The 21,587-nt window shown below is 38.5% G+C and overlaps 1 protein-coding gene across 1 annotated transcript in view; it reads right to left on the reverse strand.

The window, feature by feature from the left end:
• LOC124554853 overlaps nt 1-21,587 on the reverse strand; it is a 185,715-nt gene that overhangs the window by 59,192 nt on the left and 104,936 nt on the right. Inside the window, exons 13-16 of the mRNA XM_047128520.1 lie at nt 14,300-14,412; nt 8,725-8,926; nt 4,653-4,821; nt 3,824-3,960 (exon numbers count right to left, since the gene is read on the reverse strand). Coding sequence (XP_046984476.1) covers nt 3,824-3,960; nt 4,653-4,821; nt 8,725-8,926; nt 14,300-14,412 — 621 coding nt within the window. The remainder of the gene's footprint in view (nt 1-3,823; nt 3,961-4,652; nt 4,822-8,724; nt 8,927-14,299; nt 14,413-21,587) is intronic.

Consider the following 21,587-nt stretch of genomic DNA (forward strand, 5'->3'; position numbering starts at 1 on the left):
CAAAAGTTTTGTCTCAAGTACAGATAGTGTTGAGGATAAGTGACAAAGTTCAAAACCATCATACAATATGCATTAGATGAGTATGTGCAAAGCAAGTTCGTAAGAGATGGAAAAGAGACACCGTGGTACAACAACCAAGTTAGAAAACTGCTGCGAAAGCAAAGGGAACTTCACAGCAAGCATAAACATAGCCAAAGCCTTGCAGACAAACAAAAATTACACGAAGCAAAGTGTAGTGTGAGGAGGGCTATGCGAGAGGCGTTCAACGAATTCAAAAGTAAAGTTCTATGTACTGACTTGGCAGAAAATCCTAAGAAATTTTGGTCTTATGCCAAAGCGGTAGGTGGATCAAAACAAAATGTCCAGACACTCTGTGACCAAAATGGTACTGAAACAGACGATGACAGACTAAAGGTCAAAATACTAAATGCCTTTTTCCAAATCTGTTTCACAGTTGAAGACTGCACTGTAGTTCCTTCTCTAGATTGTCGCACAAATGACAAAATGGTAGATATCGAAATAGATGACAGAGGGATAGAAAAACAATTAAAATTGCTCAAAAGAGGGAAGGCCACTGGACCTGATGGGATACCAGTTCGATTTTACACAGAGTACGCGAAGGAACTTGCCCTCCTCCTTGCAGAGGTGTACCGTAGGTGTCTACAAGAACATAGCATTCCAAAGGATTGGAAAAGGGCACAGGTCATTCCTGTTTTCAAGAAGGGACGTTGAACAGATGTGCAGAACTATAGACCTATATCTCTAACGTTGATCAGTTGTAGAATTTTGGAACGCATATTATGTTCGAGTATAATGACTTTTCTGGAGACTAGAAATCTACTCTGTAGGAATCAGCATGGGTTTCGAAAAAGACGATGTTATGAAACCCAGCTTGTGCTATTCGTCCACGAGACTCAGAGGGCCATAGACACGGGTTCCCAGGTAGATGCCATGTTTCTTGACTTCCGCAAGGTATTTGATACAGTTCCCCACAGTCATTTAATGAACAAAGTAAGAGTGTATGGACTATTAGACCAATTGTGTGATTGGATTGAAGAGTTCCTGGATAACAGAACGCAGCATGTCATGGAGAGAAGTCTTCCGAAGTAAGAGTGATTTCAGGTGTGCCACAGGGGAGTGTAGTAGGACCGTTGCTATTCACAATATACATAAATGACTTTGTGGATAACATCGGAAGTTCACTGAGGCTTTTTGCGGATGATGCTGTAATATATCGAGAGGTTGTAGCAATGGAAAATTGTACTGAAATGCAGGAGGATCTGCAACGAATTGACGCACGGTGCAGGGAATGGCAATTGAATCTCAATGTAGACAAGTATAAAGTGTTGTGAATACATAGAAAGAAAGATCCTTTACCATTTAGATACAATAACAGCAGGTCAGCAACTGGAAGCAGTTAATTTCATAAATTACCTGGGAGTAGGCATTAGGAGTGATTTAAAATGGAATGATCATACAAAGTCGATCATCGGTAAAGTATTTGCCACACTGAGATTCATTGGAAGAATCCTAAGGAAATGCAATCCAAAAACAAAGGAAGTAGGTTACAGTACACTTGTTCCCCCACTGCTTGACTACTCTCACCGGTGTGGGATCCTCATCAGATAGGGTTGACAGACGAGAGAGAGAAGATCCAACGGAGAGAAGCGCGCTTCGTTACAGGATCATTTAATAATTGTGATAGCGTTACGGGGATGATAGATAAACTCCAGTGGAAGGCTCTGCAGGAAAGATGCTAAGTAGCTCGGTACGGGGTTTTGTTGAAGCTTCAAGAATATACCTTCAGCAAGGAGTCAAGCAGTACATTGCTCCCTCCTACGTATTTCTCGCGAAGAGACCATGAGGATAAAATCAGAAAGATTAAGAGCCCGCACAGAAGCATACCGACAACCTTCCTTTCCACGAACAATAAGAGTCTGGAATAGAAGGCAGAACTGATAGAGGTACTCAAAGTACCCTCCGTCAGACACCATCAGGTGGCTTGCAGAGTATGGATGTAGATGTATATATAGAATATCTTTGAACACAAAGTTCAGATTATCAACAATATAATAAAATTCTAGTACACTTGCCCTCAATGAATTACAGGATAGTGCCTGCCAAGAATATTAAACACACTATATGTTCCGGCTGTCAGGTGTTATTTCCAATTCAGTATGGATTTAAGCTAGCACCTGCCTGCCCAGTGTCAGTGAAATCCGGTCAGCAAATCATCTCCTGAGCAACATAATGTTTTCAGTCATCCACTATTTCTTTTTTCATAGCCAGTACTCAAACCAAAATGGTCATTCTGGAACTTTAGTTTTCTGTACCTTGTTTTGGTATTTGTTATCTCTGCATAACTTCCACCGTGCTTGGTGCCAATTTTTATTTCCACACTGTGTAACTTATTTTTCAGCACTACCTTTTAATTCAAACACCAAGGTGAAAACTGTTTTATATTCTCTATTATCGTCTTCATTTAATTTGTTATCCAAGGCAAAATATATCCCACTTTGGAAAAGATAGCAATATTAGGGTTTAACATCCCATCGCATTGAGAAGATGGAGGTGATGGAGAACAAGTAGGAATGTTTCAAGGATGGACAAGGAAATCAGTCATGTCTTTTCAAAGGAATAATCCCAGCATTTGACTGGAGCAACTTGGAGAAATCACAGAAAACCTAAATTTGGATGGCCAGATGTAGACTTGAACCGTCATCCTCCAAAATTCGAGTCCAGTGTGCTAACCTCTCTTTGGACTCTTGGTGAAAACTGATAATATTTTCTCCCATTTCAAAATTGGTTGTTTTTCAGAGGATACAACAAATGTAACTGCACCACTGAATATGTTACTTGTTGAAAACTCTTTAAATATTTATTAAGTATACGGTGTGTGTAAATCAAATGGGACAGGCAGTACAGCTGCTAGAAAAGTGATGGGTGGGCACAGAAAATTAAGAGCAACAGAACTGTCTCATCATCATTATCATCTGGAGGGATCATGCAGTTTGTTCCATTCAAATTGGAATTTCAAGGTCATCTTTTATCTCTTCGATAGACTGCTTTTTATTTTTTATTTTTAAATATTAAAGAAAGAAGGAATATCCATAAACTGGCTCAATTTTAGATGATAAGGGAACAACTCAGAACACTATAGGTAAATAGTGGTGCTTCAACCAGTAGTTTCCACATTCCTGAACTGGTTATCATAGTTCATAGAAATGGCTCCTTTTGTTTTACACTTTTGGTATTATTTAAAAGACAAAACTTTTACGTTTAGAATCATTATAGAATCATTAGACTGAAAGAAAATGATACCAGTCTTGAAATTTGTTTGCACTGGAGTGAAGAAATAGAGGAAAAGGGGGTTCGAAGAGACGAGAGGGAAGAAGGGATGGGGGATGGGATGGGACGGACACACACACACACACACACACACACACACACACACAGAGAGAGAGAGAGAGAGAGAGAGAGAGAGAGAGAGAGCATTCTTAAACAAACCCTTGCTATTATCCCAATAAATGTAATTCTTCATGAAGAAACAGTCCTCAGTTGGGACGCTAATTAAGTGTCATCTTAGCTAAGCTATGATCAACAACTCTGGGCTGCTAACTTTGTTCATGTAATGCAACTCTTCTAAAACACACAAATAAAAACTGAAATTTGCAGTCTGTATTGTCCATATCCTAGCACTCAATTTTTTATGGAAAAATCTTTGTGATTTTATAAAAAACTTAAAAATAATAATTAAAAAAGAACTGTGCAAAAACGAGAAGCAGACAGTGAATATTTGACAAACATTATTTAACAAACATACCTTAGCTGTCTTAATGCTGGTGTGTCAGGATAACCTTGTCTCGGTGTAAAACGCTCATATGGAGAGGTTATAGTCTCCATGGGACCACGGGATGGAGGCTTTGGACCCTCAGATTTTTCTGGTGTTGTGATTTTCCTCTAACAAAACATTAAAATAAATTATAGTGAAAGTCAAGTATAAAAAAGAAGAGAGAGAAAAGTATTAAGGGAACTGTAATTCATGTTAAGCCACTTCAATGATGAATTCCTACAGCCTACAACCAACTGACCGGGTAGCAATGAAAATGTCACAATACATTTTTAATCTGTAACACTTGTACCTTCAGGATAAAATGCTGTCTCAGAGTTTGTCATACCAGTCAGTAAATCAAACAATAGACAGTCCAGGATGGAATAACAACAATATGAAAAAAATAGATAGCTACTCACTACACAGAGGAGGCACTGAGTTACAGACAGACACAGCAAAAACCACTGCTAAACTTTTAGCTTTCTAACAAAACAATCCTCCTCCAGAAGCAGAAACACACACACACACACACACACACACACACACACACTCACAAGAACTTTTCTGTCCAAAAGCTATAAGTTTAAGAGACTTTCCTCTGTGTGGTGAGTAACAACCTATCCCTTTCATTTCATAGCAATCACTACTGAATATAGCAAAAATTCTAGAAATTAACAATGAAAATAACACAAACACATACAGTTCCTTCCAGCTTTTTGTATTAAATTGAAATTCAATGCTCATACTATTTTGTGCAGTTCTCATTTCAATGCAAAAATTTCTATACTATTTCTAGCAATAACATTTAAATATGACATACCGTTTGTGCTTGCAATGCAGCCTTTTCTCTTTCTTCTCTTTCTCTTTCAGCTTGTTTTCGAAGACGCTCTTCTCTTTTACGAGCTAATTTAGAATCAGGAACTGGCTTAAATGTGAGATCGGTTCTTGCACAGGAATTGAAATCGCCTCTGTTCCAGTGCCGCAGAAAACTGCAACAATAGCAGGAATATGAAAATCCTTATGATTGTCCAAAGACAATAAAAAGGAATGTCCTCTCTTGTCCTCTCTCTCTCTCTCTATCTCTCTCTCTCTCACACACACACACACACACACACACACACACACACACACACACACACACACAGGCTCTAATTCTTTTTGTTTTCTTCACACACGCACCCCCTGCCCCCACCCCATTTTCAGTCCATTTCAGAAAAATTATTGCAAAAGTGAAAAATTAAAATGAATAGCAAATTATATATATTAATCCTTCAAGACTGTGTTTACTTTTTCATGTCATTGGGCAGTTCTAACACTTTTCAAAAGTTTTCAGTTACAGTACCATCTTCTTACTGTACATCAATACAGTTTTATCTCCAATGCATAACAATCTGAGATTAGAATCTAAGATCTAAAGCAGAAAATTTATTTGGCAAAATTGTTAAAATTATGAAGAGGAAGACCAACCAGTACTTACCTTCAGAAAGTCCAATTCACAGTATTGCCAACAAAAACTTAAAATAAATAAATACCCCTTGCTTTTTAAATTATAATTTCCTTCTTCAGGGAGAAAAAGAGAGGGTATTTGGGAAAGAGTATAAAGAGGGAACCCACCTGTTGAGAAAAGGAAGCATTCAAACATGAAAGAAAGGGTGTCAGAGAGATTCGTAGACCAAATGCATATTAACAGCCAAATAGCACCAGATGCACAAAATACTGCAATTTCTCTCTGAATCACTATACCACTACAGCTCCTGACACAGGTGATCTACAAAAGCATCCGCTTACAATTTCTGACCCATCTCTGATATTTAACTTTACCCAAATTAATTAATGTTTGGAATACTGTGATAACCTCAGAACACATTTATTATAGAATTCTTTACTGCAATAAATATGCTACCATCATTGGCCTCTATCCTATCCTTATGATAAATATTCCAAGTTGAATGTAAGATTTCATTGCTATTCACTTCTGGTTTCAACCAACTTTCTGTTCCTATTACTACCTTGGCATTGCAACCTTCACTAAGCAATACTAATTTGAGGATCTAACCATGGATGCTCCTGCAATTTATAAATATCAAATGAAACTTTTATATTTTTTATCTGTGAGGAAAACCATTTTCTGAGAATAATGTGGCAGACGTATCTTCAGTTTCAGAAGGCAAATTATCTCTGATCCCAAGGTAGGTTCCTCCAACCTAAAAAAAACCCCACATGCATGCCACATGTACTCCACCACCCTAGCGGTCACATCCTGTGGGTAGTGCATGCCTGACCTATTAAGAGAAGCCTTACAACTCCCCACCCAAAAACAGAGATCAAGAAATTCGCATCCAATACCATCACAGAGAGAATCGTCTGAGTTTCTGATTTAAACCATCCACTCTGCTTCACACAAGACGACCATTCTCAACCCCGGATATTGTAGCATTGTAACCTATCAATATTGTCAGTACTGGTGCCTGGAAGATTCCTACAGGCACGGCAAGAAGCCCTTTGAACACTGCTACCAATGGAAAACCACCAGGCCACTGGCAATGGAGACCGCCAAGACGGAGTTACAAGTGGCGCACTCCTGGGTACCAGACTTCTAGTCAAGATTACTTCCGTGTCACTAGTCGGTGCCGAACATTGCACTGAGTTGTTGACAGCTAGCTCTACCGGCAAACATTCGGTGTACACAGATGCACACCAGTGTCAACTCTGCTTATAGCCAACCATGTCTACTATAAATTGTCAACAGTGTAGCAGTTCTTTTCCAATAGTTGAGTATAAATTATATTTATTCCAAGTGCACTTGTGTCACCTATACTATTACTTGACGGTCCAAATTCTTTACAGTAACAGATCCTCTGGTTGCCTTCCACTCATTTACCATTAGCAATGAGGAAGTAACAATTGGCTCCTTGGAACATAACGGTTACCAACTCGCATGACAACACATACAATGCTAAAAATAATGAGCTTAGCCTGCACCCCCACGTACCTCTTCACCTGGGAACTGAGAAGGGCCTCAAAACTCAATTAGCAGGCATTATTCATGCTGACATGAGCCACAATTTGCAGCCAGTTGGACCCGGGACACTCAAGAACCACTGGGAGAGCCTCCTCCACCTCTCAGGTGAGAACCCCCGACAAGCATACAAAGTGTACATTGGCATTCTTTCCCGACCTGTCTTCTATTTCCCTGTGGGACTCCATTACCCATCCAATGTTGGAGCTCCCTATGATTAGCATATCCACCCTCTGCACTTGGCCAGACTAGGTAGGATCTGCTACATTCGGCACAGATGAGACAAGACTTCAAGAGAACTCTTCACACTTCACATCCAGTTGGCGTCAACACTCTCACATGAATTGTGGGAGTGAACAGATGTAGTTTGCTGGTCTCAAGCCAACAGAGCACAACAATTGGCCACTTGCAGACAAACCGCAAGTACAAATGCCTTACCACTAAACCACTGCAAGAAAGACCTCGAAGAACTGTAATCAATTGCACAAAGAAAATAACTGACAGTGCTAACTTATCTGTACTACAATAGGGGCTAAATTTTGCACTGACACCAACTACCCTATCTACAGTGGAACTTATCAGCACAGTGGAAGAGGTGCCCCTCAGAATTCAATTAATTATCAGGAACACCTGCCGGCAGCAAGAAGTTGAGTTGCCAAAATATCTTGCCTTCTGAATGATGTCACCTAGCTTAATACTCAAGAAGTGTTTAAAAAAAAAACTGCAAGCTAATGATGCCAAAACCATATTTAAAGAGGAGTTCTGTAATTCTGGGCTTGAACAGGAGGTAAATAAACTCATGGTAGATCTAGTGAATGGCCATGAGAACTTCAAGAAATACCTGCACATACTGGGACTACAGAAAGTAGTCACTAAGTGCAAATTATATAGTACAAGAGATGAAACCACATCACTTTTAATCTTCTAGTGTGAAGCATTGTACCAAAAGAGGCAAAATATTTGGGCCATTAATTCCAAAGAGACTGTGGCTAACAGAGACCCAGTAAATGGACTCCCGCTACTCTTTTAGGGTACTGGTTGGCTTTACTAGAATGAAAGGGAAAGATACTGTACATTAAAGTTAGTTTAGGTGAGGGAAACGAGGGACTAAGAGCATTGCAGTTTTGTCTCCCTGGTTAAATCAAATCTCATCAAAAAGTCCCTTATACACTGTTGAGCCACAGAAAACTTTCAGCTCTTACATAAAATAGAAATCAAACACCAGATAAAAGGTTTGCAAGTATTGCACCTTCATTCTGCTCATGCCTACATGCATTAACATGAATTAATTGATGAGTTGGCCAATGCAGCAAAGAAATCACATCTCTTCCTATTTAACAGCTTGCAGTGGAAAAAGAAGACGAGAAAGAAACACACTTAAAAATAACATAATACACTTATATAAGTCTCACTGTCATTCTTAAAGAGAGAGAGAGAGAGAGAGAACAGAAAACTACTTAGCTAATTATCCCTCACAGATTCTTACAAGTGAGATCAAAATAAAAGTTCTTAACAGCTGAAACCTTAAACGGATAAAAGATGGTATGATGAAAACTGTGTCATTTCTACTTTGATCTCCATAGTTAAGAACAGGTTGGATCTACTTGAAGTGAAGAATAACATTCATAAATAAAACTGGATACAAGCAGTATCACAAAAGACAATACACACAAGGTGCCACAGTGAATGCAAAGCTAAACCACAAACTTATTAACACTTTTTTCACAACACTCTTAGCACAAAACAAACAAAGTCTTATATCACCTAAAAGGAGAATGGATATCACATACCACCGTACATATTAAGATCAAAGGGACAATAGTGAGAGAGAAGGCTCACTTACGTGCAGACACATTATTTTATCGTTACTCACATGGCACTCTGGCTACGATGACATTCTGTATCTTCTATCTTTGGTTCTGGGCTTGGGCCTCTTGGAACATGATTTGGGCTCGGAATCTCATCCTCTTCTGGCTGCTGTGATGCCGTAATCTGAGCATCCATGTCGCTCAATGTTTCAGATTTCAAATCATCTGGTAAACCTACAATATGTCGAGGGGTGTGATGGTGTGATCCTGCATACAAAAAATTATGTCAGTTTTATTAAACAATTGTTAAGAGAAAGTTATTTTCCACCATGAATCATGCATTTATATTTGGACACTGGAATATTAATTTTGTTTGTTAATTGTATCCAGAACCTGCCATTCAAATTACTCAGAATTTATATAACTTCTGAAACACAACTGGAAGCTCAAGAACTCAAACCAAAGCTTTAAAAAGGGTTGAAAGCATTTAAATTCTCATCCTTGATTTACAAACTTTATCACATCATTTGATGATTGTCAACAACTGAATAAATTAAATGCCAATAAATCAGAATGTCAACTAATAAGAAGGAAGACAATTAAGGAGGAGCAACTCATGCACATTCCTGTCACAGAAATTGTAGTAACATTTCACTTGCCTGAATGGAGGCATGCTAACACCAAAGCAATGCAAAACAACATACGTACATACATACATACATACAAACAAACAAAGAGCTGTTTTTGGGTTACACCAAGCAAAGACTCAGAGGTATACCATTTGAATGCAAATATTTATAAATCACAGTAAATACACAAGTATCTCTGGATGTCTATTCATAACTTAGCTCCCAAGCAACCTTTTCCCTTTTAATTGCCAACTGATTCTTACTAGATGAAGAATCTAAATCCTGCTCAAATAATATAGTGTCAAACATCTTTGCAGAGCCCAACCTTTGAGCCTCCATCATGTGACTTAAGGGTAACATTTTACATTCACTGTGAGGCTTCTTACCTGGCAACCCTGACTCCGCAGCTGGCAGCATTAACCACACTAGTTCCACAAGCAATCCAAAGGAAGAAGAAAAAAATTTAAGTTACATGAGACAAGGACTCATGGGAATGCTGTTTTAAAGCAACTAAGCAACAAATGGTGGGCTAAATATGTCTCAGTTTCAGTGCTTCTCCTGAATCAATAATATTGCAATAATAAATTCTGTCTGTCATGCATTTAAGAGCAATTATTTAAGTATATGCATATTTATTACTAATTCAAAAATGTACAGCATACTATCATATGTCAGTAACTGTCATCCATACTAACACAAAAAAAATTGAAGCAAATGATCACTAAGTTTCAAAAGAAAATTAACTTCTGTAATATGAAAGCAGTTAATATACTAAATCAATTTCTATTACAATGACAAGTGACATGTCTTTCTCTCGTGTCATTGAACACAGAACATGGTGAAATATCTGATACATTCTCACAATGTTACAAATCCTCAATCTGAAACAGTGCTGTTTCTTGATTTTAGGAAAACATAAAAAATACATCAGCTTATGCATGGAGTAATGTGAATACAGAGCTGCAGGAATACTCTTTATTGCCCACCGCTTATTCATATGAAGTGAAACAAGATATAGAAGTTGTGTCTGAATATTAATAAATGGGAATTTCATCTGTAATACAAAACTTGCCATGTTGCACACTGCTCTTGCAGGCAAAGTTCCTAGCAAGACATGTTTGTTTACACAAGCACATGGCTATTCAAAACTGCTAAAAAGACAATAGTTTCTTCAGAGTGTGATTTATGTAACTCTATTTCCTTTTTAATACTTGTGTTGCATGGAACATGAAAAAACATATTACCTAAAACTGTTCAGTAGTTTAATGTTTCATTTTTGAAGTTTTGTCATATTTCTCTGAACTCCTACAGCATTGGCAGTTCCCAAGAAATGCACTGAGTGACATTTCTTTTTATACACATGCTCAATACCAAACAGAAGGCTTTTAGAAGTAAATTTGAGACATAGTGTGTCAAATTCTTTGTAAACAAAACATTAAGACAAACTGCACTTTACAATATTACTTGTTACTTTAGATTTCAGTTTCACACATAAACTGTTGATCAGTCAGAGCCCGTACATTAAGTGTTGTTATTTTATTCAGTAATATAGGCGATTTTAATCTTGTCATGTTCCACCAGACCAAAGGCATTATTTGTACAGATTTAATTATACATATGATATTTGTCCTTATCAGTACAAGGCTTAGGACATGCGTTATACATAAGACATGCAAGAGACCAATTTGGCATAACAGATTTTTGATGATTTTGCAGTCAATAATTGCATCTAGGTAAATGGAAATACTCTAAGATTAAAATTGTACTGCAGTATAAAAAATGGGCCAAAAATTGATAGTTGCAGATGGTACTGACTGAGCAAGAAAGCTAATACAATGGTATGACAATTTACAGCTTTGACAAAACAAGGTCTTCTGAAGCGGTCCAGCAGCTCAGAGACGCAGTAACGTGCAAGGAGTGTATTTCCTTATTTGTAATGATTAGTGCTTGCCCTCTGCCATATCTCTGGTAATACGCCGGCCACTTCTGCTTCCAGCACAATGCCCACAACCAGCGGATAGAGTGCCACAGGCACTCCTCTGTTGGAGACTGTCATATGCTGAGCACCACTAGTACACCACGTTTATGGAAACATTATTGCAGACAAACCATAAATGCATGCTGACATACCAATCTCTGGCAGCCAATACCAGGTCACCAGCCTAGCTCTCAAGCATCACTTGCACTGCTGACAGTGATGCTGCCATCGCAGCGGCTGCATCACATCTGGTGTCCTTCCGCCCGCTGCATATAAAGACGCCACTCGACCGCATGTAAGCAGCAGTAAACATCGCTTTCAGAGCCGTCGAATGGCCAAACTGACCTTCCTCAGCTCGGTATCTTGGCAGCCATTGCAGTTACTGTCACGACCCACACCACCGTGAACTAGCATCATGACCTACATTACGACATTGTCACGACCCACATTTTAATAGACTTTCGGCTATGCCATGTTCATCTCATATCGGAAGGACCCCTTTCACTTGTATAATTCAAAAGCTACATTATAGTGAACTTTGTTCCTTCCGTGCACTGTTAATAAAGTGTTACAATACGCAACTTGGGCACTCATCATTTACTGCAAGCAGCCTAACACTCGAGACACTAAAGTTGGCGACAAGGATCGAGTTACCTCATCGCAGCATCTAATATCATCCGCCACCCAGCTGCTGCTCTCCTCCTGCCATGCCCAATGGTGTTCTAGACATTGCAGCCATGGCCTGTCCTCCACCATCCTCCTCTGGCAGCGAGCCCAACACTACTTCCAACACGAGCCTTTGCGATAAGTTGCAGCTCTGGCCACAGCCTCCCTCACGAGGGTGTCACACATCATGTTCCCTCCAGCCATGCCTGAAACTGCCCCTGCACTATGTTCCCCCACTAAGAAGATGCAGCCATTGCCGCCCTCTCTCGTGAGGGTGGTGCAACACTTCATGCCTCCTCTCATCTAGGTGACTTTTGACTATGTGCCAGTGTCTTCACTTCCTCTGCTGCTCCACTCTCTCCTTCCGTGCTTCTATGCGTACCACCACCTCCAGCAACATCCTACACACCGCTCCATTCCTCCCTACCAGCCCTCTTCTCCCATGCTCCTACGCACACCACACAGCCTCAGGTCCCAGATTTTGGGGACAAGGTCACAGGTGCCACAAGTTCCTCAAACCCTCAGACATTCCATATCACTGGGGGAGGAACAGCTTCCCTGTGGACACCTGACACCATCACTCTTACTCATCTGTTCCACCATCTCCCACCAATAGAAAGGGATGCAGGATCTGTAGCCTATGTCAAGATGGCTTCACTGTATTTTTCCTCCAAGGGGAAAGGATGCCACGTCTGGCTATATGCTGGTAACTTCTACTTCTGCCACAACACCCAAACCCAGTGGTTAGTTTGCTCCAGTACTGCAGGCACTACTCCATTGGGAACAGTCACATACTGAGCATCACTAGTACACTGCACATTATAGAAACATTACTACAGACAAACTATAAACACCTGCTGACATGTTAACCTCTAGCAGGCATCAGCAGGGATGCCCGACTCGCTCTAAAGCAGCTTGCGCATCGGCAACAATGGCATTGCCATCGCAGAGAGTATACGGCATCCGCTGTCATGTGCTTGCCGAGTCACGCATGACGTCCTTCTGCCTGCTGCCTACAAAGATGCTGCTCAACTGCAAGCTGGCAGCAGTACACCAGGTCCCACTTCTCCTTAAGCTCAGACCTTAACACCTACCTCACGGCCCATCATTTGGAGCTCACACCACCTCCAACATTCCGACCCAACAGTTACCAGTTTTGGAGCCTTCATCTGTCCAATGCTGGCCTTCTCTGGACTCTGTATCTCAGTGGCCATGAAAGTTATCATCAAGACCCATGTCCCAATGGACTAGTGTCACGACATGGCTTGTCATCTGTGTAGGATTCATGTATGTTTCATTTTATCTGTTATTACTCTTGTGTTATAATTTCATGTATTGACTCGTTCCATGATCATGGAGACTTGCTCCTCAATGTAGTCCTGTGGAACATGACATATAAAATTTTTAAAAAATTCAAATATTTTAAAAAATCACAGTCATGACCAAAGTCATGACAAGATTCTTGGCTACGACGTTCATACCAGAATCAGAAAGACCCTTTCCAGTTATCAATCAGAAGCTACATTATGTTAAACTTTGTTCTTTCTGTACTGTGTTAATGATGTGTCACTATATGCAACTTGGGAACTCATCAATTACTGCATGCAGCCTACCACTCAGGACACTAAATCCACTGACACAACAGTATCCATAGAACACTGAAGTCTCAATAATTAACCGGTGCTGGCCTGCATCATGTTCTGTCCTTACTAAAGCCTTGTCTTTATTGTTCTTTCTATTTACTATCATTTGTTACTTGACATTTATATCACTTTTGCGACAAGCACAACCTTGGCTTGACCCTCTGGTCTGCTTATAACTATTTTATCTACTTTGTTCTTGGATCATAACTTAAATTTAACATTTTACTATCTCTTTCATTACTGTTTCCCTTTTCATGCTGTATCTATTTTCCTTCCACTGTCTCTATGTGTATGACCTACCACTACTATAAGTTCTCCCCACTTCAGCTGTCTTTAATCTTGCCTGACTATTCCATTCCTTTCTCTCAGGATACTTAGTTCTTCAAATGTGCAATGTGTTTCCAGAATCTGACACAAGGCAAAATTTACTGTTGTATCAACTTACAAAATTAAAGAAAGCATCATTTCAACTACAAAATGATTACTTTTTGATGTTCATTTGGAGATAACCCAAAATGTGCCACTATTCAAAGGGAAGAACCTGACATAAAACCTCCATACAAAAATGGAAGAAAATATGAGCAAAGAACAGCAACAGTTTTTTTGTTTTTAATAATAATAATCCAATAGATGTTATCTGGATTTTCTTTCAAAGCCTGAGCCATAAAAAGTAGAACTCAAACTTACAAAACTTTCATTATAGGCACAGTCCAATCATACTAACCCGTTTGTTGCAATGGGGAATGAGATGAAGGGCGAATCATGCCAAACGTTAGAGATCCCTGCTGAACCGGTTGTGACTGTTGTTGCATACTGGCTGCAGCCTGGGCATGAGCTCTGTCAAATAATTGAGAAACAATATTAGCCAAAATATACAACATTTAAACTAATTTCATTAAAAAGTTACATAAATGTAAAAAAAAAAAAAAAATTTGCAGTGGAAAACAGGGAAACACCAATACAAGTAATTACCACTGGCCTGACACTCATTCTCTATTGTTCTTTTATTACACGAACACTGTTTTCGGAATTTGCTTGCTGTGGTTGCTATTTAACAAATATACTCATACAGCTGCTGTTGTCCAGATCTACAAACTTTAATCCAATTCCTTTCGTTGTACATTAGTGTGCCTCAGTGCCAAAACGTCAAATCACATTTGATAGAATTAATTATTCCTGATGAGGTCCCATTATCTACAGTAAAATACCTAAGAGGGTGTACTGAAAAGTAATGCTTCTGAAATTTTCACGTGAAAACTCTTAAAGCTTTTTTAAATGAAACAAACTTTAAAACATGCTACATGCTTTATTCCTCATGTCTCCATATTTATTTCTCAACAAAGACATGTGGCAACAAAAATAAATATTTCTCCCAATGAGAGACCAGTTTGTTGATACCGTCACTACAGAATGTTTGATTTTGTTGATTGTGCCACAATCTCAACTCTCCTTGCATTACTTCATCACTATCAAAGTGAAGTTCTTCAAGGAGTTCTTTAAATTTTGAAAACAGATGAAACTCAGATGGGAGCAAGTCAGGACTGTATGGAGGTTGATCAATTACAGTGAATCTATGGTGTCAGATTGTTACAGATATCACAGGGCTCATATTTTCATGTTGAAGGAGATGATGCTCCACATGTGGACAAACTCTTCAAATTCATACTTTCAGTTTTCTGAGGGCCTCTTATGCACAGATATAGTTACATTATACTTCGCCACATTACACACTACAGTTCAGAGCCCTCAAGTGGCAGAGGGCATGCAACTTGCATCAACATAGCAAGAAATTTGACTGAGTAATAATAATGCATGACATTAATACTTCAACCAATGCTGAGTACAGAATAAAAAAATTCATAGGCATTACTTTTCAGCATGCCCTCATACATTTTGTGTGGTATTTTAGGACTTTCACTACAGCAGATCATGAAGAACAGATACGTGTGGTGTTTCTGTTTTTGCCAGAAATTTTTGCAGCTGAGACTGTAGCGAACCTGACAAGGCATGTAAGGAAAACAGTCTAAGAAAAACACAAGTGTGAGAGAAATCAAAAGTTTTTCATAGCAGCATCCCTGTATAAAATCTTTTAAATGTTCAGACCATGTAAAATTGGAGTTAAAACTCAAGCTTTTGACAATTAACACCATCTACACTGTGCGCGGATGATTTTCTGCTGGGAGCAAGGTCCGCCTCCTTTATAGCACTGGAGGCGGTCTCCGTTCCCCTTTCACTCCTCAATGGTGACCCAGTGGTGGAGGGGACATACTGACACATTAATAATCTCCTGCACCTGCAGATGTGAATCCAGCCCTTCAGATGATGTCACCACCAACAGAAGTTAGAATTCAAAGTTATGTCACCGAAGCAATCACAAGACTGAACACCACTATATAGGAGGCAGACTTCCCTCCCAGTGGACAGTCATTTCCTGGCAAAGAACATGGAGTTAAGCTCCTAAAGCTTAAGTTTTAACTCTGATCTGACATGATCTGAACACTGAGGAAGATTTTATACATGAGTATTTTTCACATTTCAAATGGGGGAGAGGGTGGATTTTTTAAAAGATCAACCTTAACCTAAACAACCTGCAACATCATGAAACATGTTAAGAATCCAAATTCCTGTCACATAGTTCATTGTTATATGATTAACAAGATTTTAGAGATGATTTCTGTGTTACGGAGCACATGCAAGGACACTTTATTGCGGGAACTGAATATGAAACAGCATTTCATGAGATTTGTGTTGCTGTCACAGAAGGCATAACTGTGTGTAAAAAAAAACTGAAATATTAGCTGCAAAATAGCTTAGACTTTTTTCTGGAAAGCAACAATAATGCTAGTAAAAATCATTTCTGAGACACAAGAATATATGCCGACTGAGACAACACATGAAGACAATGCTCATGTGTTTCACTGATGTGAAAGGGAGTATTTTCCATCCGGACAAACTGTTAATCTGGAAGTATACTTGAGTGTTTTGGAAACATATGATGAAAATGTGTGACAGAAATTACTAGGCTTAAGGGCAACTGAGAAACTGTTGCTGCATCAAAACAATACCTGGCACTTATTGCTTAGCAAAACCAAAAGATTTTGCCACGAAACACAATTAACAGTATATAGATACTGAACTTAATTTAGGAAATTCTAATTTTGGGTCCTATGATGGCAGTAGTCAAAATCTGTTAAACAAAATGAGGTAATAAATAAAAAAAACATTAAGTGATCGAAATGACATTATTCATAAAATAAAGAAATACAAAAAGGGAAACCATGATAGCCGTTCCTCACTCACCCATTCACCAAATCTTGTCCCGCTTAACATTTCCTTACAATCTCACATATGAAGGAACTATTACATCATCATTTTGATTATCTAGATGAAGTTGAGGGGGGTGGGGGGGGAGCAAAAAGACACTGCAAGCTATCAGTCAAATCCCAGTTGAACCCTTCAAAAAATGTTTCTGGTAGTGGGAAGGCCGTTAGAAAAAATTCATTGGGTCAAATAGGCATTATTTTGATTTGGGAATTTTTTGGTCCCCTCTTGTATAATCTACATACATTGCAGGCCTTGGTATGGCACATCAAAATTAGTAACTGCAGAATTTAACAGTGTTTATAGTGCTCAATTACTAAGATTAGGAATATAATGCCAATTTACACATGATATGATAACCTGCCCAGATTGCCGAGCACATAACATGCTGCCTCTGGGATTTGAGCCTGCCTCAGGTCGAATCGCTTTGCAAATTAATGCTGAGGGTTCGATATGGTTTAAAAGTGGGTTCCCACTTCCAGATAGGTAAATACCAGGTTGGTACCCATGTCCTGCCACTAATACATGCTGCACAAACATTTAGAAAACATTCTCACACATGAACATGAGATTTACTCAAGACGCCAAGATGCAGACATAGGATACATGGATTCTGTCTGGGAGGGCAGGTGGGGGGGAATGGTGATGTCAGGAGGGTCATCTGACAACCAACCATCAGTAACATTGCCAAAATCCATATAAGAACGCTGACACCGCAGAGAAATGGGACAAGGCGAGGAAGAGGAAGAAGAGGAGGAGGTGGAAAAAATAGTACATGAGATATTTTCTGATATTTCAGCCTAAATCAATAGTTTTGAAATGGAGTGTGCCAACAGTCTCTCCTTCTCCTGCAGTTGTGTCAGTTCTTTGGCAACAAACACCACTGATCTCAGAAATCAGAATGAAAGATTCACCAGACGTCATATAACTGCCTGGCTAGTTTCCCAGAAAACCATCTACTGCTTCTTGATGAATTATTATTATTATTTCTTTCTTTTCTCAGATGTTATGTCTGGTCAAAAATGGAAAGTGACGCGGACCTTGATCAAGCGTGACTTCCTTTTAACTGTACGGTATATGTTATATTGCATTTAGGAACTTTCGGGTAATTGAACATGTATCAATAATTACGGATTTCTGTAGTTGTATATATAAGTTTGGATGTAGCTGTATTGCACTGATGTACTGGTGGATATTGTGTGGTATGACTCCTGTAGTTGATAGTATAATTGGTATAATGTCAACTTTATCCTGATGCCACATGTCCTTGACTTCCTCAGCCAGTTGGATGTACTTTTCAATTTTTTCTCCTGTTTTCTTTTGTATATTTATTGTATTGGGTATGGATATTTCGATTAGTTGTGTTAATTTCTTCTTTTTATTGGTGAGTATGATGTCAGGTTTGTTATGTGGTGTTGTTTTATCTGTTATAATGGTTCTGTTCCAGTATAATTTGTATTCATCATTCTCCAGTACATTTTGTGGTGCATACTTGTATGTGGGAACGTGTTGTTTTATAAGTTTATGTTGTAAGGCAAGCTGTTGATGTATTATTTTTGCTACACTGTCATGTCTTCTGGGGTATTCTGTATTTGCTAGTATTGTACATCCGCTTGTGATGTGATCTACTGTTTCTATTTGTTGTTTGCAAAGTCTGCATTTATCTGTTGTGGTATTGGGATCTTTAATAATATGCTTACTGTAATATCTGGTGTTTATTGTTTGATCCTGTATTGCAATCATGAATCCTTCCGTCTCACTGTATATATTGCCTTTTCTTAGCCATGTGTTGGATGTGTCTTGATCGATGTGTGGCTGTGTTAGATGATGCCGGTGCTTGCCATGTAGTGTTTTCTTTTTCCAATTTACTTTCTTCATATCTGTTGATGTTATGTGATCTAAAGGGTTGTAGAAGTGGTTATGAAATTGCAGTGGTGTACCCGATGTATTTATATGAGTGATTGCTTTGTGTATTTTGCTAGTTTCTGCTCGTTCTAGAAAGAATTTTCTTAAATTGTCTACCTGTCCATAATGTAGGTTTTTTATGTGGATAAGTACCCTTTCTCCTTCCTTTCTGCTTAATGTGAATCTTTCAGTTGCTGAATGTATGTGATGTATTCTATATGTGTGGCATTGTGATAGTGTAAGTGTATTGAGTGCTTCTAGGTCTGTGTCACTCCATTTCACTACTCCAAATGAGTAGGTCAATATTGGTATAGCATAAGTATTTATAGCTTTTGTCTTGTTTCTTACTGTCAATTCTGTTTTCAGTATTTTTGTTAGTCTTTGTCTATATTTTTCTTTTAGTTCTTCTTTAATATTTGTATTATCTATTCCTATTTTTTGTCTGTATCCTAGATATTTATAGGCATCTGTTTTTTCCATCACTTCTATGCAGTCGCTATGGTTATCCAATATGTAATCTTCCTGTTTAGTGTGTTTTCCCTTGACTATGCTATTTTTCTTACATTTGTCTGTTCCAAAAGCCATATTTATATCATTGCTGAATACTTCTGTTATCTTTAGTAATTGGTTGAGTTGTTGATTTGTTGCTGCCAGTAGTTTTAGATCATCCATGTATAGCAAATGTGTGATTTTGTGTGGGTATGTTCCAGTAATATTGTATACATAATTTGTATTATTTAGCATGTTGGATAGTGGGTTCAGAGCAAGGCAGAACCAGAAAGGACTTAATGAGTCTCCTTGGTATATTCCACGCTTAATCTGTATTGGCTGTGATGTGATATTATTTGAATTTGTTTGGATATTACGTGTGGTTTTCCAATTTTTCATTACTATGTTTAGGAACTGTATCAATTTAGGATCTACTTTGTATATTTCCAATATTTGTAGTAACCATGAGTGGGGTACACTATCAAAAGCTTTTTGGTAATCAATGTATGCATAGTGTAGCGACCTTTGTTTAGTTTTAGCTTGATATATCACCTCTGCATCTATTATCAGTTGCTCTTTACATCCTCGTGCTCCTTTGCAACAGCCTTTTTGTTCTTCATTTATAATTTTGTTCTGTGTTGTATGTGTCATTAATTTCTGTGTAATGACTGAAGTTAATATTTTGTATATTGTTGGTAGGCAGGTTATGGGGCGATATTTAGCTGGGTTTGCTGTGTCTGCTTGATCTTTAGGTTTCAGATAAGTTATTCCATGTGTAAGTGTATCAGAGAATGTGTATGGGTCTGCAATGTAACTGTTACATAATTTAGTTAGATGTGAATGTGTTGAGGTGAACGTCTTTAGCCAGAAATTTGCTATTTTATCTTTTCCAGGGGGCTTTCCAATTGTGAGTAGAATTAATTGCTTGGGTGACTTCATGTTGCAAAATTATCACTTCAGGCATTTGTGGTATCATCTTGTATGTATCTGTTTCTGCTTGTATCCACCGTGCATGCCTGTTATGTTGTACCGGGTTTGACCATATGTTGCTCCAGGAGTGTTACATGTCTGTTATGTTTGGTGGATTGTCTATTTTAATGTGTGTGTTATCTATTGTCTGCTAAAATTTCGTTTGGTTTGCGTTGAATGTTTGGTTTTGTTTCCTTCTATTTTCACTTTTTTTGTATCTTCTAAGTCGTTTGGCCAATGCTTGTAATTTCTGCCTCTTTTCAACTAATTGCTCTATCGCCTCTTGTTGTGAGATTTTACCTAACCTTTTCCGGTTTTTTTTTTCCTGACATTTCATTTCCTATAAATTGTGTTAGCTGTCCGATGTCTTTTCTCAGTTTTCTATTCTGATCTGTAGCCTGTATTGCCATGCTGGTTTTACAGGTTTCTTCTGTGTGTTGGTTGGTTCTGATCTCTGCCTAGTGTGTATATTTAGTGTAGTGAGTGCTCCTATATAAACCAGTAGTTGTAACTCTTCCATAGTTGTGTTTTCATTTATTTTGTTGTGTATGATTGTGTTGATAGTTTTTATTGTTTTTTCGACTTGTGGGTTATTTGGCGGTCTATGCAAGAATGGTCTAATGTCTGTATTTGTGTCTTTGTATTCTATATATGTCAGCTGAAATTTTTCTTCTATATCTAACATCAGTGTTACTTCGAGTTCTATTTGTGCTTGTTCTGGTGGCTGTCTTAAGATTTTGTTTTCCTCTGATTGTTTAATTGATGCGTGTTGTTCTTTGTTTGTTTGCTCTGGGATGTTTGAGTCCATTACTGTATTTTCTTCTTCTTCTGATCGCACATTATTTTGTTCCAGTATTTGTTGTACTTGTTCTTTGATGTTTTCTAATTCTGACTGGGGTATCCTGTTATTTTTTATTATTACACGGATCTGATCAGCTAGTCATTGTTCTGTTAAAAATTTTAATTCTGGGTATCTGATAATAAATGTTGTTTTATACTTGTGATCTGTATCCAGTTGTGTTGGTTCCTAGGTTTGTTGCTTGGTAATAACAGAACATGAGGTGTCGATTAACTTCATCTGACCATCTCATCCTCTGTGCTTGTTTTCCTTCTAGGGTGGTTGCAGGAAGCATATCCTGCAAAACACCTCTATTTGGATTTAAATCATTTTCCAGTTGGCTAGCAGTGTCGTTACCACTGTGGGCGGGCATAGGGTTCAAATGTCGTCCCCGACCATGACAGCGCTTTTCCGAGGCTTCTTTAGTTCTGTCCTGAACCAACTAATCACACTAAAAGAGGGGTTAGCCTTATTAGTGGTTTGTTCTTTT

The sequence above is a fragment of the Schistocerca americana genome, chromosome X, assembly GCF_021461395.2.
Source record: "Schistocerca americana isolate TAMUIC-IGC-003095 chromosome X, iqSchAmer2.1, whole genome shotgun sequence".
In the NCBI taxonomy this organism is placed as follows: Eukaryota; Metazoa; Arthropoda; class Insecta; order Orthoptera; family Acrididae; genus Schistocerca; species Schistocerca americana.